Source organism: Podarcis raffonei, chromosome 3, assembly GCF_027172205.1.
Source record: "Podarcis raffonei isolate rPodRaf1 chromosome 3, rPodRaf1.pri, whole genome shotgun sequence".
In the NCBI taxonomy this organism is placed as follows: domain Eukaryota; kingdom Metazoa; phylum Chordata; class Lepidosauria; order Squamata; family Lacertidae; genus Podarcis; species Podarcis raffonei.
In genome coordinates, this window is record NC_070604.1 from 99967761 (window position 1) to 99985538 (window position 17778).

General features: G+C 41.7%; 1 protein-coding gene across 6 annotated transcripts in view; it reads right to left on the reverse strand.

Moving 5' to 3' along the window:
• The window catches only part of HHAT (hedgehog acyltransferase), a 190667-nt gene that overhangs the window by 103312 nt on the left and 69577 nt on the right, over nt 1–17778 (reverse strand). For all 6 annotated transcript variants that reach the window (XM_053383276.1, XM_053383273.1, XM_053383271.1 and 3 more), the window contains one exon: nt 16655–16690. In XM_053383276.1, coding sequence (XP_053239251.1) covers nt 16655–16690 — 36 coding nt within the window. The remainder of the gene's footprint in view (nt 1–16654; nt 16691–17778) is intronic.

Sequence of the window (17778 nt, forward strand, 5' to 3'; positions counted from 1 at the left end):
TCGCTTGAAGTGTCTCTGAGCCCTCCCTCCGACTCACTTTCCCTTGGAACTCCACTTCTCCCCCTGCTGGTCCCCTCCTCAGCTGAATGGTCTCTCTCACCCTCCGTGAGCCCTTTCACCTCCTGCGTCTCAGATGGCAGTTCCCTGACACATACCATCTCGGGACTATTTAATTGCTCATCGTCTAACATTGTATATGCCATCAAATGCCAACAGTGTCCTTCAGCTCTCTATATTGGACAAACAGGCCAAACCTTACGCCAAAGAATAAACGGACATAAATCGGACATCAAGAATCACAAGACAGAGAAACCAGTAGGAGAACACTTCAATCTCCCAGGACATTCTATACAAGATCTCAAAGTAGCTGTTTTACTACAAAGGAATTTCAGAAATAGACTGGAAAGAGAAGCTGCTGAATTGCAACTCATTACCAAACTTAAAACCATGGAGAGACCTGGTCTGAACAAAGACATTGGATTCTGATCTCATTATACATGACAAAGCCATTTTTCACCTTCTCACCCCTTGCTTTTTCCTGTAAGACCTATTGCAGTCGTTAAGAGTCGTCAACAGGCTCATCACAGCTATCTGCCAATCACCCATTCCCACCACCCTTCTGAGTAATACCCCTCCCCACCTTCTCACTATATAGAGGGATCTGGCAACTTCTGTTTCAGTGTATCTGAAGAAGTGTGCATGCACACGAAAGCTCATACCAAGAACTAACTTAGTTGGTCTTTAAGGTGCTACTGGAAGGAAAAAAAATTTTGTTTAAAATATCAGAGTTCTCTGAACAGTATGGGCTTAAAAAGTGCATGTATTTAGAGTAGAACTAAGGAATGGAAAAAAGTTCATGTTGCATTCCCTTAAGGGGAATCTTAGAAGCTACAGAATGAAAACTGTCAGGATATCTCTGCATTAATTCACAACAGAGTGCTTTTCATTTTAAATCAATTCATGGTAGCTTCTCGTCTAAGGGATCAATAATATTTGATCAGATCCAGACCTGCTTGGTATCTGCTTTAGATATTCCTACATCCATTTGCTGCCCTCTCAAATACAACTGCCCATCAGACCGAGACCCTTTCTTCCAACACTGAGATACTGTTGTGCACTATATCAGATGGTAGCAGGCTAGTTTAGGGGGTGCAGGACAGGCTACATGGAACTCACAACACTGTCTCCCTGTCCACTGTTTCTTTGCCACTTTCTGCTCCCACCCCAGCATGACCCATCTGAAGAAGCCCCCACACTCTGCCTAATGGCATGGCCAGCCCTGCCTAGATTAGATCCCTATTGAATACTCTAAACCAGTATTTCCCAAACTTGGGTCTCCAGCTGTTTTTGGACTACAATTTCCACCATCCCTGACCACTGGTCTTGATAGCTAGGGATGATGGGAGTTGTAGTCCAAAAACAACTGGAGACCCAAGTTTGAAAAACACTACTCTGAATTAAAAGACTGAGTTGTATGCAGCTAACTCATTCCATCAGTGGAAGGATTTTCACTTGCACAACAGAAGTTCCCCCGCTCTCCTCTCTCTGTGCGTGTCCCATGCCCTCCCACGGATTGGCTCATGGGCAGGAGGCTCCCCAGATAATAAGATGGACCACTGGGCTGACATTCGTTGTGGCATAAAGCAATTTCCTGTGTTCCTATACCGAGGGAGAAACAACAGAGCTAAGGCACAAAAACTCCTACTCCATTTCTACAAGTCTCTAAAAACACAAGAGCAGAATCTTGATTTACTTTTAGATGTTTATTTGAAAACTAGGGTTTGGATTATCAGAAAACCAAATTTAGCCTCAGGTTCACACTGCATAGGCCGGGAACTAACACACTGACTGTCCACCCGCTTGAAATACGGCTGCTATGGAACCATAAGAAAAGGCAAAGTGACCCAGATAGTAGATGTACATGTAAATAATGTCAGGAGTAACTATATTTGGACATGACAGCATGCTTTTAAATAACATACTTGGAACGCAATGTGCCAAAACGTTGCACTAGAAGTAAAGGAAGGTGACACAAATGGGTTTTTTTTAATAAGGGCACTCGTCTTCCACAATTAGTTGTTCTAGTCATTTAAATGATAAAAGCTAAAAGGGACAATGTCTCCTATGCATGTTATATAACCCATGACACCCAGAGATATACAGTACTTAAATTAAGGAATTAATAGAATGGGGAAAGAGGAAGCCCCACATAAATAGTAGAGATTTTGAGTTGCTTATGTATTCTTTTTTATTCTTTCCATGCTTATTACATACAAAAAAAGGGAACAATACTGAAAAGGGGGTGCAACTTAAGAGGGGAGGGAAAAGGAAAGAAAATGAAGTTTACACGATCTGTTATTAAGATAAAAATTATGACAAAAATTTGTGATTACAATTTCATGTTACAATAAAAGTAAAAAATCTCATTATATTTTATACCCGACTTCCCATTTATTCCTTAATTCTTTTTACATAAATTTACTGCCATTATTTATTCATTCAACCAGCCACCTGAATTCTTTCCTGATGTTGTCTATTAACTACTTAATAAAAGGTAAAGGTACCCCTGCCCGTACGGGCCAGTCTTGACAGACTCTGGGGTTGTGCGCACATCTCACTCAAGAGGCCGGGGGCCAGCGCTGTCCTCAGACACTTCCGGGTCACGTGGCCAGCGTGACAAGCTGCATCTGGCGAGCCAGCGCAGCACACAGAAACGCCATTTACCTTCCCGCCAGTAAGCGGTCCCTATTTATCTACTTGCACCTGGGGGTGCTTTCGAACTGCTAGGTTGGCAGGCGCTGGGACCGAACGACGGGAGCGCACCCCGCCGCGGGGATTCGAACCGCCGACCTTTCGATCGGCAAGTCCTAGGAGCTGAGGCTTTAACCCACAGCGCCACCCGCATCCCTTATTAACTACTTAATAGTTAATTGTTAATAGTAAAAAGTGCCCTAAGATACTTTGGACTGTAACCATGATCCAGGCAAGGCAGTACAGGAGTTGTAGTCAGGAGCATCTGTAGCAGAGGTTCCCAAACTGTGGTCCACAAGCTTCATTCAGGTTATCCAAGGCATGTCCACATTAAATATTCTCATTGGTTTTAATTGTATTTTTATTGCTTCTTTTCTTTCTTATATTGTATTTTATTTTATTGTATTGAGAACTGAATTCTATGGAAAGCAAACCTAAACATAACAAAATACTATTAAAATTAATACAGCCTCCAGCACAATGCAATATAATTGCTACAATAGGCAGAAAAATCATTACGTGACCCACCAAGACCATCCACAATTCTCAAGCAGTCAATGGTTGGGGGAGGGGGGTTGTAGAGTGTACCAGTTGGTGAAGGCTGAGAGAGACCATGTCACATTTCTGTAACAGCAGCATTTTTGGAACAACAGAACTTCTGGAACAATTTGGCTAATGGCCTGTGGTAAACTAATGAAATAAAACTTGTTTAAGGTCATAGGAATTTAACCATATTAACTACCATGAAGCCATTTTGTTGCTATTTTCTACTTCTCCCATCCAGGAGCTCATTCACATTGGAGTTTAATGTGGATTAGAAGCTGCCCATGTCTCTTTTTTATTACTTTTCCCCCCCAGCATCCATCCGGTGGGGGGAGGGGAATGTATGAATTCCTGTGACTCACGTGTGTGAGGTAAAGGACAAAAGAACTGGCTTGGTGCCTGGATTCACAATGTGCGGCTTTGCACACTCCCCAGCAAGAGAGAGCCCCCAATAGCAGAGTTGAAACTCACAAAAGTAGAAGAGAAGAAGAAGAGTTTGGACTTGATATCCCGCTTTATCACTACCCGAAGGAGTCTCAAAGCGGCTAACATTCTCCTTTCCCTTCCTCCCCCACAACAAACACTCCTTGAGGTGAGTGGGGCTGAGAGACTTCAGAGAAGTCTGACTGGCCCAAGGTCACCCAGCAGCTGCATGTGGAGGAGCGGAGACACGAACCCGGTTCACCAGATTACGAGTCTACCACTCATAACCACTATACCACACTGGTACTTTGAGGTTGTTGTTGTTGTTTTACAATCAAGCCATGCATAAATTTTATGAGTGAAAGCAGTCTTGCTGAACTTGATGCATTTTTGTATTTTATTTTTTATTCCACGCTGGATGTGATTATGGCCACTTTATGGTACTTTCTGGATGAGACCTGAGTTGACCTTTGCATAGAGCGCTCCAGCTACATGGAGTATACTTGAATATTTGTTTTATTTGCCCACATGCAGATCCTCCCCCAGCACGCTAAAGGCTGCTTGAGAAAAATGACTTGGAAAGAGTCATTTCAACTTGCTACCCTATCAAGTTTTGATTTGCTTATCCAGTGGAACTGATTGGCAGTAGGTACAGGACAAACAAAACGACACAATCCATCTCAGAAGGCAATAATTAGCTTATGAAACCCATCACCCCAAGATGTTGCAATGGGCACTGGCACAGATGGATTTTTTAAAACAGATTAGACAGGTGTGCCAATGGCTATTAGTTACCATCAAGAAGATTGGAAACATATGTTCGGAGGAACTACTGCTCTAATTATCAGATACTGGGGGATAAGCAACACAAAATTCATCCTTCATGCCACATTTGTGAATATCCCAAGTCCATATGGCTGGTCCCACTGAAGACAAAGTGCTGAACTAGTTGGACCTGATCCAGCAGAACAAGTCTTCAATTCTTATATTTGGCAGAACAGAAAAGTTGATGGGCTACAACTCTCATGATCCCCCAAGGCTTGGCTGTACTGGGGAATCCAACTAGAACTTGAGTGTCTCTCCATAGAAACAAACATGGCAGGTCAGACTCAACTAACTGGTCCTGCTAGCGGATGTCCGCTCAAGGACTTTCACTAGTAGAACAGGCATTTACCCCTCTCCTTGCCCTTGCTCCTCTAAATTGGTTGGTGGGAGGTCAGGAGAAACACCTCCCCATCCCACACAAAAACCTACCATGTGGTGACAGAGGAGGGAAGATCATTCCAACAGGCAAACAAAATGCTTGCACACCTGAAGCAATCTCCTTAGTCCTATGCTGAATCCCTCCCATTAGGCTGTATTCAAGTACAGTGGTACCTCTAGTTGCGAACACCTCTGGATATGTATCCTTCGGGTTACGCACGCGGCAAATCCGGAAGTAACAGAAAGGTTTCCGCCCTGTGCATGCGCAGAAGCAGCGCCTCTGGATGCGAATGTTTCAGGGTAAGAACGGACCCCTGGAATGAATTAAATTCATTTCCAGAGGTAAGTCCAACTCGAAGTAGACCCACTGGAATGACTGCACCTAAATGAGTCGTGGTGATTAACTTCAAGGGGGTCTACTCTGAACAGGGCCAGCATTAAATACAGTGGTACCTTAGTTGCTGAACTTAATCTGCTCCGGGAGTCTGTTTGACTCCCGGAACCGTTCGAAAACCAAGGCGTGGCTTCTGATTGGCTGCAGAAGCTTCCTGCACTCAATCGGAAGCTGCAGAAGCTGTGTCGGACGTTCGGCTTCCAAAAAACGTTCGCAAACCAGAACACTTATTTCCGGGTTTGTGGCTTTCGGGAGCTGATTTGTTTGAGAACCAAGGTACCACTGTACTACCCAATGGGCTGTATCCAACTTAGTTCCACTCAGAGCCAACCCCTTGAAAGCTAGCCATGCACATTTATTTTAATGGGTCTACTTTGAGTAAGTGGATAGAACTCCATTTTTTCCTTCATGCCACCAAAGAATCCCCCCACCCCACTTGACTGGCCCATGTTCTCTTCAAGAAGAGCCCCATTCTTTTATTTATCAGTGCTGTCTTCCACAGCCCTTTTGCTCTTCACCCTTTGATACCTCAGGCAAAAATGATATTGTGAAGATATTGTGGTTGAAGGGCCAACCTATGATTGTGTAGGACCTCAAACCTAAGCATCCCTGTTATAACATTCTAGCCTAGCTAATATTTATTATGAAAAGTTATATAATCATCAAGCTATAGAACAATTTTTGATATTCAGTAGGTTTTCAGTCTATTACCGACATAGCTGTCATGCAGACAAATACTGATTATGACATAATCACCAAATGGTGACAAATAACGTTTAGCAATATACCACGTAAAAATAGTTATGGGAGGGTATTCATGATGTTGTAAATGAAGTATATAAATACTTCAAGAATTTAAAGTTCATTCTTGCATTATAATAAACTACATTAAAAAGAAATAGCTTTGGAGGAAAGATAAGTATAATTGAAATATCTATGTTTTACATGCAATATATTTATATTACTGCTGTATCTTTAACATTTATACTATCTTATTTTTCTGTTAATATTTATATGGGTATTCCATAATTATAAACCAGTCTTTGTACACCCATTTACCATGCAATCCCTCACACCCAAGAGACTCACTAAAACACAGTAAGAATTGAGGCAACAATTTTACCACATCATATATTTCTCTTCATTTTCAAAAAGACTACTATGACTCAGCACCCGCAGCAAACAGAGAAGGGCAGATGCCTGGCCTACTGAATTGCTACAGCACAGAAAACTGGACCAGCTGAGCTTCTGCCTGCCACATGCTACAAATTATCTTGTCTGAATTCACAAAGGGGAGGGGGATTCTGTTCCTATCACGGTCCTGTAATCTCATGCAAGCTCACATAATCAAGTGAAGACTCTTACTTGTACAGAGTGGAGTGAAAGTACAGGTTCATTTAAGATGCTCAGTTGATATCTACATCTGGTAAGTTTTCTCACCATCCAGTTCCAGAGAACTTAGAAGAAACTGTTATGGTGCAAATCAAAGCCAACTCTGATTTATGTCAGAGTACTAGGAAATGGGGCGGCAGGAGGGGGGGAAATAAGGCTTTGAGTTAGGGAGGTTTCCCTGTTGTCTCCAGGGCAACTGAGAGTGTTGTTTGACACCACCAAGCACCAGGCCCAGTGTTATGTACTGAGTTGAATAGGATCCAAACTGCAGCAGTCTGATTGGTCCTAGAACAATAGGATCCAAAAGGCAGCAGTCTGATTGATCCTAGAACAATAGGATTCAGAATGCCGCAGTCTGATTCGTCCTAGAACAATAGGATCCGAAAGGCAGCAGTCTGATTGGTCCTAGAACAATAGGATTCAGAATGCAGCAGTCTGATTGGTCCTAGAACAATGCAGCAGTATGATTGGTTGGCAGGAACCACCCAATCATGCTCCAGATAGAAGTGAATCCACAACCTGATTGGCTTACAGTAGAATTCCGGAATTAGCCAATCATGTGCAGCCCATTGTGTAAATAATGTATATAAAGCAGATACTTTGAGGGGACTTTCATTCATTCCTCCTCACCACTATGAGCTGAATAAAGAGCATGAAATCACTTTGCGACTCTGAGTATATTTCACCCAGGATTAAGTAGGTCCCTAAAATATTAATGCAAGGTTTCCCTCTAGTGGCAGCAATACTTGTAATAGCAAGTCAAAGTTACCTCACACATACTGCATGAAGATAATATGGCAGCCTGCCAAATTTACCAAGCTCTTGTACACAACTTTCAAAATTCACTATTGCTGCCCAAAGCAGAGACATCTATTGATTGTGATGCACAGTAATATCTGCCCAGGACCTCCATCTTTCGGTTTAGGAAGAGGGTTGGAGTAGTTAGTTACTTCACAGATTCTGAAAGGATGATAGACTCTTGACCTCAGTTGACCATATGTGTTTGGTGACTGAAAAGCTTAACTGTACCCCATTAACCTTTCAGAAACTTTCAATGCTGTTGATAGCAGCAGTTAAGAGAAGACATGGAGGCTGACAGACACCTGCACTGGACATTTGAAGCACTGTGATAACACTTTAACAGACCCCTTATTCCCCTCACAGAGCTTGTCAAACCACTCTGGAAGTTTTGCTCTGTGAGGGGGTCTCCTGACAACTCTTTGTACCCTTAACAAGCTACATCTCCCAGGATTCTTTGAAGGAAGCCATGACTGTTAAAGTGGTACTATGGCATTTTAAACATACAGTGTGGATGCATTCATAGAAGATATGTTTGCCCTCTACGGGCCACAAATCTGGTAGTCCCAGGTTTCTAGTCTCCTGTGGTTTTCTGAGCACATTCCATAAACCAGTTTTGTTCTGCAGAACTGAAATCTTTATGTGAAGACCTCAGCTTAACACTGGAAGGAAGCTATAGCAGAAAGTTCTTCCTCTAAAGAGTCAGAAACAAGCAATGTATTGCCAAAGGGGGATGATTCTGCAGTCAAACGTGATCCGACCTTTGAGTAAATACCTTCACATTTGGATAGTGCAGCTGGTCAGAGTTTTGTGCCAACAATGCCATTTACCTTATTGACCCCTGGGAGGAGCACAGAGAGAAGAAATGCAGCAACACAACTGGATGCCTTCATCTGCCCCAGCTACAACAAAATATGTCTCTCCCGCATCGGTCTCTACAGCCACAGCAGGCGCTGCAAACGTCCAACAGTTTGAACTCACCAGAGGGGCGGGGTATAAATAATAAATTATTATAATATTTTTATTATTCACCCCCAAAGGCGCACTCCATTGTCTCCCGAGACAGATAACCAAAACAGAAAACCAATAACCAAAGGTCATAAATAAAACATGGAAGTGGGGATTGATGGTTAGATAAGAAAACCTCAATGCAGCTGTTAATTAAGAGCTGATAAGGGGGTGGGGAATACCAATTTTATCATCATCATATTCTCAATATCCCTTATTTCAAAGTAAATTTACCTAAACCGCTATCAGTGCAAAGGTCCAAATATACAATACAAGCCTCATTTGCCAGAACTAGCGAGATGCATGTAACTCTTGTTTTTCCCCCTCTTCCTGCACAATTTTCTTTCTGCTCATGTCCACGTCCAACCCTCACCAACAGATGATTGCACAAGTCTGACAAGCTGCTTTTTAAAGCCTGCTGAAAATGTACAAGTCCACGCTTATGAAATAATTGTGAAACCAATTGGCTGGCTTGACAGCATAGTAATGAGCTCTACGTCAATTGAATCCTAATCACCTGGAAGCATAAGCTGTCTTCCCGTCTGCCAAAGTCCAAATGAGAGACAAAGAGCATGAAACTAAAATGAGAGAGACAAAAGGCACTTTACAGACAACCAATTGAAAATAACTTATTTGGGAACCGATATCACTTTTAGACAGCACACAGCAAACTACATGCAAAACAGGAGCCAGAAAGCAGCAAAAGAAAAAACTCTACACTTCACTAGCATAAAATACAGGGAACTTTTATTGACACAGATTGCATGCTAATAAATATCAAATTCTGCAACCCATGTTTGCTATAATATATAACATAAATCAGACACATTTCTATATTATTTAGTTTGGGGTTTTGTTTTGTTTTGTTACACTCAATGCAACATTTTGGTTGGGTTGTTTTTCAAAATATTTTAAAAATGAGAGTTCGGGAGAAATGTATGGACCATATGTATGTAAAGATGCTGACAGCAACCAGAGGCCACATGTGAAGATTTTAAAGGGAGTTTTCTCCCGTCTTTAAAAGGGATTAGAAATTCCTATAAGAAAACAAAAACCAAGGCATTCAGGAATCTGAATAAACGACCAAATTACAAAAGAAATGTTTTCAAGACCAGATACACACAGAACATAATTTCATCACAACCACAGGGCATCTTTAGAAAATTCACACATATAGAGTAACAGCCATGTTTTTCAGATTTCAAGTCTTCTGTGGAAACTCCTCTTCTTCACTTGAATAGCTTGCATGATGTAATGATGTGCCATATTATAGTAATTTATTTAATATTTCACAAATATGGCACAATAAAAAAGCAGCCATCTGGTTTGCAGTTGTCCCTTGGTACTTGCCTGCAATGCTTTTGAATTATGGTGCTGGAGGAGACTCTTGAGAGTCCCATGGACTGCAAGAAGATCAAACCTATCCATTCTGAAGGAAATCAGCCCTGAGTGCTCACTGGAAGGACAGATCCTGAAGCTGAGGCTCCAAGACTTTGGCCACCTCATGAGAAGAGAAGACTCCCTGGAAAAGACCCTGATGTTGGGAAAGATGGAGGGCACAAGGAGAAGGGGACAACAGAGGACGAGATGGTTGGACAGTGTTCTTGAAGCTACTAGCATGAGTTTGACCAAACTGTGGGAGGTAGTGGAAGACAGGAGTGCCTGGCATGCTCTGGTCCATGGGGTCACGAAGAGTCGGACACGACTAAACGACTAAACAACAACACTTGCCTGCAAATGGCTAGGTAATTCCCCCCCCCCTTGGAACATTCCTACATTCAAACTAGAAATTCATTCATGCAGATTGGACACCCTGCACTGCTCTAGTATGAGAATCAATGAGACATTAGGGGTGACAGGGAATAGTGCGGGTTAAAGTGTCTCAAATATCTAGACTATGGAAGTACTGGAAGTATCCTTCTCATTTCGCCAGTTAGGACCAGCAGATGCGACTAAAGAACAATTTTGCTAGCAGGGTTTGGCTCACCTACACTAACAGCTTTGCCTCAGGTGGTGCAACAGGAAGTGTCGTGGATTTGCAAGCCTTTCCCTAACCATGTAGCCCACCACTCCAGGAGCATCAATGATACATTGCCATGCAGTCTATGGTGGCACCAGATTGCCCACGCCCTGCTTTGCGGAAGTTCTTCCTTAGAACAAAGTGTCCAGTGATAAGAGAAATAAAGATTCATGTAGGTAGCCATGTTGGTCGGACGCAGTCAAAATAAAAAAATAAAGTAAATTCCAGTAGCACCTTAGAGACCAACTAAGTTTGTTCTGGCAAGTGGGAGCTGGACCATAAAGAAGGCTGATCGCCGAAGAATTGATGCTTTTGAATTATGGTGCTGGAGGAGACTCTGGAGAGTCCCATGGACTGCAAGAAGATCAAACCTATCCATTCTGAAGGAAACCAGCCCTGAGTGCTCACTGGAAGGACAGGCTCCAATACTTTGGCCACCTCATGAGAAGAGAAGACTCCCTGGAAAAGACCCTGATGTTGGGAAAGATGGAGGGCACAAGGAGAAGGGGACGACAGAGGATGAGATGGTTGGACAGTGTTCTCGAAGCTACCAGCATGAGTTTGACCAAACTGCAGGAGGCAGTGGAAGACTGAAGTGCCTGGTGTGCTCTGGTCCATGGGGTCACGAAGAGTCAGACATGACTAAATGACTAAACAACAACAACAAAAGTTTGTTCTGGGTATAAGCTTCCGTGTGCATGCACACTTCTTCAGATATAGAAGTGTATCTGAAGAAGTGTGCATGCACACAAAAGCTTATAACCAGAACAAACTTAGTTGGTCTCTAAGGTGCTACTGGGCAATTTTTTAATTTATATGAGAAATAAAGATCCACATGGAGTTAGTTGGAAGTCAACTTTTTCTTTCTTTCTTTCTATTTTTTTCTATTATTATTTTTTTAGGAGAATATAATGTTTATATTTTTGATTGAATTTACATTACTATGTTGGTATTTTTGTATTTTTGCTTTTGTATTTTTTTAGTTTCGGTAATGTTTGTTTGTTTTATTTGGTGTTTGTTTGTATGATGCATAAGTATAAATAAAATATTTTTTAAAAAGAAGAACAAAGTGTCCTGGGTAAAGCCTCAGAGATCATATGGCCCACTGCTGCATTGCCATAGCAAACACTACTTAAAGTTTAGCATTAAACTTCAAACACTATTTGCTCCCACTGTGGCGAAACCACAGCAGCCCAGGCATTCTTCAGGGCTGCCTCATCCACAATGCCTCACTCTAGAAGGACATTCCATAGGGGCATTTATAAGAACAATGCTTTGGATGGGAGGCCCTGGAGAGCCTTGACATACCCAAGCAGCTGTCAAAACAAAGAAAAGGATGGAGGTCAGCGTGCAGGGTAGTGATGTGGCTCTGTCTCTGTGGCAGAATGTCTTATGGCAGATCTGTTTGCTGGGATGCAAGTTCCCATAAACTCCTGCAGGCCATCAGAGTTCCCCTGATTTCCATTTCAGCTCCAGTGTTGAACTGCAAAAATTCCAATAGATGCACATGGCCCTTTGGATTTCAGCCACTATTATTACAAAATTACCAGGAATGCTTCAAGCTGCATACATTCTCTTATTAATAACAGGGGGCGATTGGATCTCTTAAAGCACCTTTAATTCACAAGCCAAGGAGATGACACAAGCATGACTATATCTACAGCTTTCTTAATCTTGACTTTGCCACTCCATCAGTTTTCAAAAGTTAAAATGTTGCATTTACATAAATATGTGCTTATGTTGATGCAAGAACGTTTATTTTCGCAACATGCTCATCAGCTAATTCACTATATAGCAAACAGATTGCAGTTGGTTTTTCTAAAATTGTGGCTTAGATTTCATTCTCTTGAGGCTATAAAGGGAAACTATAACAGAAGGAGTTTTTATGGTGTCCTTTTGTTGTTTCCTAGATAACAAAAAAATCATTTCTATTTAAACTCAACATTCCTGCAGTATGTGGAAATTTCACTTTAGGATATTTGTAATAATGTGATACTTATAGAGCAGGAAGGACCAAATATCTTCCAGTCCAATTTTCTATAATCAGAATGATCTCAGATGATGCATTCTAACACAGTAGAACTATTCCGCTTATCTATGATCATTCACAGATATAGGAAGAGTAAAACATAATTGCACTGCTAGTAATTCAAATATTTCTCAGTATCATTTATATTTTTATTTCACTTCCACCCCACTCTTTATTTTTCAGATAACTCAGAGCAACTCCTAGTGGGTCTCTCATCCGGGTTCTGATCAAGTTTACATTGACTTTGCTTTCACATTCACTTTGCTTCAAGAATGCCACAACAGAACTTTCACTGAGCAAATCTCCGCTACTGTTATTGAACACAGACACAGTGCCAAATCATAGTTTAGTACCACATAAACCAGCCATCAACGAGTCTTGGGTCACACACTCAGTCTTCCCAATATACACAGAGGTCCCCTTCTTTTCCTGGATCTAAAGTAAACTGAATGCTTTGTGTTTGCCCTTCAGACCAGGACTGGAAACAAGAATCAAGCTGTGGCTGTCAATCAAGTTTGCTTTATGTCTGAAATTGGCAAAGGTAAAGGAGGGGTGTGATCCCATCCAGGACAGGTTGACTGCCCAATTCCTGGACTCCAGAACCACTCACCTGCAGCCCAAACACTACTTCCTCCTCCTGTCTTGATTTCCTCTTTTAATCAAACCACAGTTTGCCATTACTTCTGAACCATGGTTTGAGCAAGTCCTCCAAACCAGGGTTTCAAACCAAGAAGTAACTATGCATGGGAAGAGAAGAAGAAAGGAGAGCAAAGAGAGATGAAGCCTGTGACTCATTTCCAATTGTCTCAAATCAGCCAATTCAATTCAGAGTCTATAGAGAAGCCTTCTACATATTGAAGGAAGAGAGAAATCATGTACACGTTCTCCTTAAAATCAAGCAGAAATAAATATACTGTACACTATACTCACTGACTATGCTGCACAATGCCACTTTTCTGATGCAATGGGGGTAGACAGTGTTGAGTAACCAGCAGTTTCCTCCCCCTTACCTTTGCCAATTTCAGGCACAAAGCACTTAGCAAACCAACAGATGGTTCATTATCCAAATTCTGTTAGTCTTTGGGCAGCACTGGAAGAGGCTGGACCCTGTGGGAGTGCCAATCCCAAACACAAAGAATGACAACAAAGGATAACTAGACTGGAACACACTTCCCTTTGTATCTTCTGGCCTTAGTGCGGTTGCGGGGAGGAGAAGGAGAAAATGCACCTAAAACTCTACACAGACTCTTTTTTGCAGGACAAATTCTGCTTTTACACACAGGTGCTGCATTCGAATGGAACAAACAGAGGATGGTGCTGCATTGAAACAGTTTTCCATAATTTTTTCTTTTCTTTTGATTTTGAAAGAGATAACAAGAAGAAAATAGACATGAAAGCTCACTCTTTTCTATGCCATGATCCTTAAACTAAAAGTAAACTAGTAACAAGTAGGAACTGGGTCCAGAGAATGGCCTGGGATCACCAGATACTATATCAGAAGCTAAGTGGATGTGGACCTCATAAGGAACTGGAATGGTTACAGCACGATCAAACAATCCACTAAAATATTACTAAATACCATCTCAAAAGCGGTATGTGCTGTCAGTCCTGATCAGTGGGACTTATGAATCGCATGTGAGAGCATGGTAGTATTAACTGCAAAATGTCTTCAAGTTGGCTCGTCTGAAACAAACCATAATTAACACTAACCCGTTTGTACGTCTGGAAAATAACAAACTGAAGTTGAGCAAAAAGAGGAAATGACTCCTCCTGAACTCTTTCTCCCAGCCATAAGGCAGGAATACAGGGAAGGAAAATGTGAGCACTGAAGGCTCCCTGTGGTGTATCCCTGGTTATTCACATAGCACTTAACTATGGTTCACTGTGATACGAAAACATGGCTGCAGGTTTGTGGAAGAGCATGTGTATTGTATCCACCACCATCGTTTTGCCCAGACACTGAGGTCTAGCTCTGAGGGCCTTCTGGTGGTTCCCTCACTGAGAGTAGTGAAGCTACAGGGAACCAGGCAGAGGGCCTTCTCGGAAGTGGCACCTACCCTATGGAACACCCTTCAGATGTCAAGGAAATAAACTACTATCTGGCTTTTAGAAGACATCTGAAGGCAACCCTGTTTAGGGAAGTTTTTAATGTTTGATGTTTTATGGCTTTATTATTAATAATAATATTCGGTTGGGAGCTGCCCAGAGTGCCTGGGGAAACCCAGCCAGATGGGTGGGATATAAATAATGTAGTAGTAGTAGTAGCAGTAGTAGTAGAAGGCTTCAGGTTTAATCCCAGGCATCTCCAAGTAGAGCAGGGAAAGATTCCTCGTTTGACATTCTGAAGGGCTGCTGCCAGTCAGTTTAGAAAAATCCTGAGCTAGATGGACCAATAGTTTGATTCAGTACAAGGCAGTTTCCTATGTTCCTATTGCCATTGTGTTTAGAGTTAGAAGTCATAAGCAGGTTTGCCTGAGTAAGAAAGAGCATGTCATCCACTTCAAACCAAAGAGAAAGCTACCCACTGGTACTTCTTCTGTTGTCTGTGAAAGGTCTCAGTAAATAGCCCACCAAAAGCATTATATTTATTGTTATTTTAATTTCATATCAATCTCTTGATAGATGATAGATTGATTTTCAGTGCATGAGGCTATTTTCTCTTGCTGCTTAGTTTCCACTGCCTTGGTGTCTCCTACACACACCATTAAATATGGCCACATTTTACTGGATACCAGGATCAGACACCCACCACACCTCCCTTTCTGAACAGATAAAAATACTACCTGTCACCCCAAACACATAACATCCCCTGGCACTAGTTGTTTTTTTCTTCCTCAGCCATAGCACACTGAAACCTCCGAGGAGGGAGACTTTTGCATCACAGGAGCAAATAATCTCACATATTCAAGAACTCATTTCTAGTGGATTTATAAAAAAAAGACGCAGAAGCTTATGAATTTCCAAAAAAGCACAGCAGTCACACTGACATCATAAACTGGCTTTGCAAAACCTGGAAAGAATGAAGTAGCTTCTCTTTTCTGATGAAAATATTCCCACAAATCCCATTATCATGCATGTCTAATCTTAATAAAGCACAGAGAAGCAAGACTGCAAATCACCTATCTATTTTTCCATTAGCAGAAAGCAAAAATATATACCCTCTTCACCTCAGTCAAGTGAGGATCCTAAATAGTTGCAGAACAAAAAATAGCAGAGTAACAGCCTGTGATATCTTTCTGCCAGGTACCTGCCACAGGTACACACACACACACATACACACACATTTTTGTTAACTTTTTTTTCAGCTGGATGGGATTCTTTTTCTTTTGGGTATCTGCATTCATCCATATTGTTTTCAAAATGTATCTTTTGTTGTTTTCTGTATTTTTGGTTGTAGGGTGAGAAAGGCAATTCATTAAATGACTGAATGAATGAATGAATAAACTTACTGTATTATAATAATAAAAATTATTTCCATTATTCCAAAATTTGATAAACTATGGTGAGTCTTTGGTCATGGTTGTAGGATTTTTCTGCCTACTTTTTGAAAAACTAACAAGATATTTCACTGTTGGTTTTCCAAATTTTATTTAAACATTCTGCCTCTGAAAGGAAATCATTCTCTCTGCCAAGATCTTCAAATAAATAAACAAACCTTACTGTGAGAATCATTAGGAGACCTTTCAATTTAATTTGCTCTCTGGTAGTCAAAGTTTTAGGTTATAATCAGGTCCTGTTTTCAAACAGCACTGAGAAATCACCTGCATGTTTCTTGATGTGATGTCCTAATTTGTTAAGGGAGGAAACTGACAAACACACACACACACACACACACACACACACACACATTGTTGGATCACCTTAGAATGCTTAACTATTAACAATAAACCATCAGAGGTGGTATGATGAAGCCATACCACCAATGGCAGCTGGTTGTTTAAAGTCACATAATCTAAGGTGATCCAACAGTGTATAACTGTTGTCAGTGGGCGGACTTCCTCAGAAGGTTTGCCAACACAGAGTTTGGAAAATTATCTTGAAATGACTTTGATATACAACAGAATCCAGAGGCAAATAATAAATATTGACTTACCTGACAAGAAATGTGTGCAGTCCAACATCAAAACTTCTGTAAAAAAAGAAGAAAGAAATATTTTAATATGCAAGTGTACTATATTAGAAAGCGGAATCAAAAGCTTGTTAGGGAATAAGCAAGGGGGGGGGGCTAATAAATGCAGAAGACCACAGAAGCAATATTTTCAGAGGAGAGGTGGGTGGGCACTTTCTGAGAAGAGTCCTACGAGTTCCACTTCCATCAACAAGAGGCATTGCAGGTCTAATCAAGCACACAATACTGTATCCACTTCTGTACACTTCTGTGCAGAAAGAAGGATGGAGTCAAATCAGGGGAAAGTGCAAAAAAGAACAATGGCAATGATTGCAATAAAGCAAATATTACAAGAGGAAGCTGAAAAAACCCTATTTTTGTACCCTACAGATGTGAAAGGCCCTACAATAGGATCCTGCCAGTGGGAGGGGTTTTTATCTCCCCTATATGCTGTGGGTCAAGTTTGACAGACGATCGGGGCAATCACCTGACGTCACAGTGACAACAGGTGACCTGTTTTGACGTACACAGCTTGAAATCCAACTGAGCTCTGGGCCTTCTACCAGGAAGAAGAAGAAGAGTTTGGATTTGATATCCCACTTTATCACTACCCGAAGGAGTCTCAAAGCGGCTAACAATCTCCTTTCCCTTCCTCCCTCACAACTCCCCCTCTGTGAGGTGAGTGAGGCTGAGAGACTTCAGAGAAGTGTGACTGGCCCAAGGTCACTCAGCAGCTGCATGTGGAGAAGCAGGGAATAGAAGCCTCAGCATTGCTGCCTCCTCTCCATATCTCAAACACTGGGCTGCATCTTTTCGCCTTCAAAGAGGCCATCCTCTGGGTGAAACCCTTTGGATTAGGGAGCAGGGCCTTCCAGCAGTAATTTAAAACTATCCATCAGGGATTCTTTACCTGTGATTCCTGCACTGAAGGGGTGGCCCTTGGGGTATGGTTACCAGATGTCCCCGTTTCCCGGGGACAGTCCCCGGATTTACAAATCTGTCCCCGGAATGTCCCCGGATTTCATTTAATGTCCCTGGAATTATATTTTAAGTGTTGTAGATTTATTAGTAGGGTATGAATGTTGCGTGATTGGTTCAATGGCACAAGA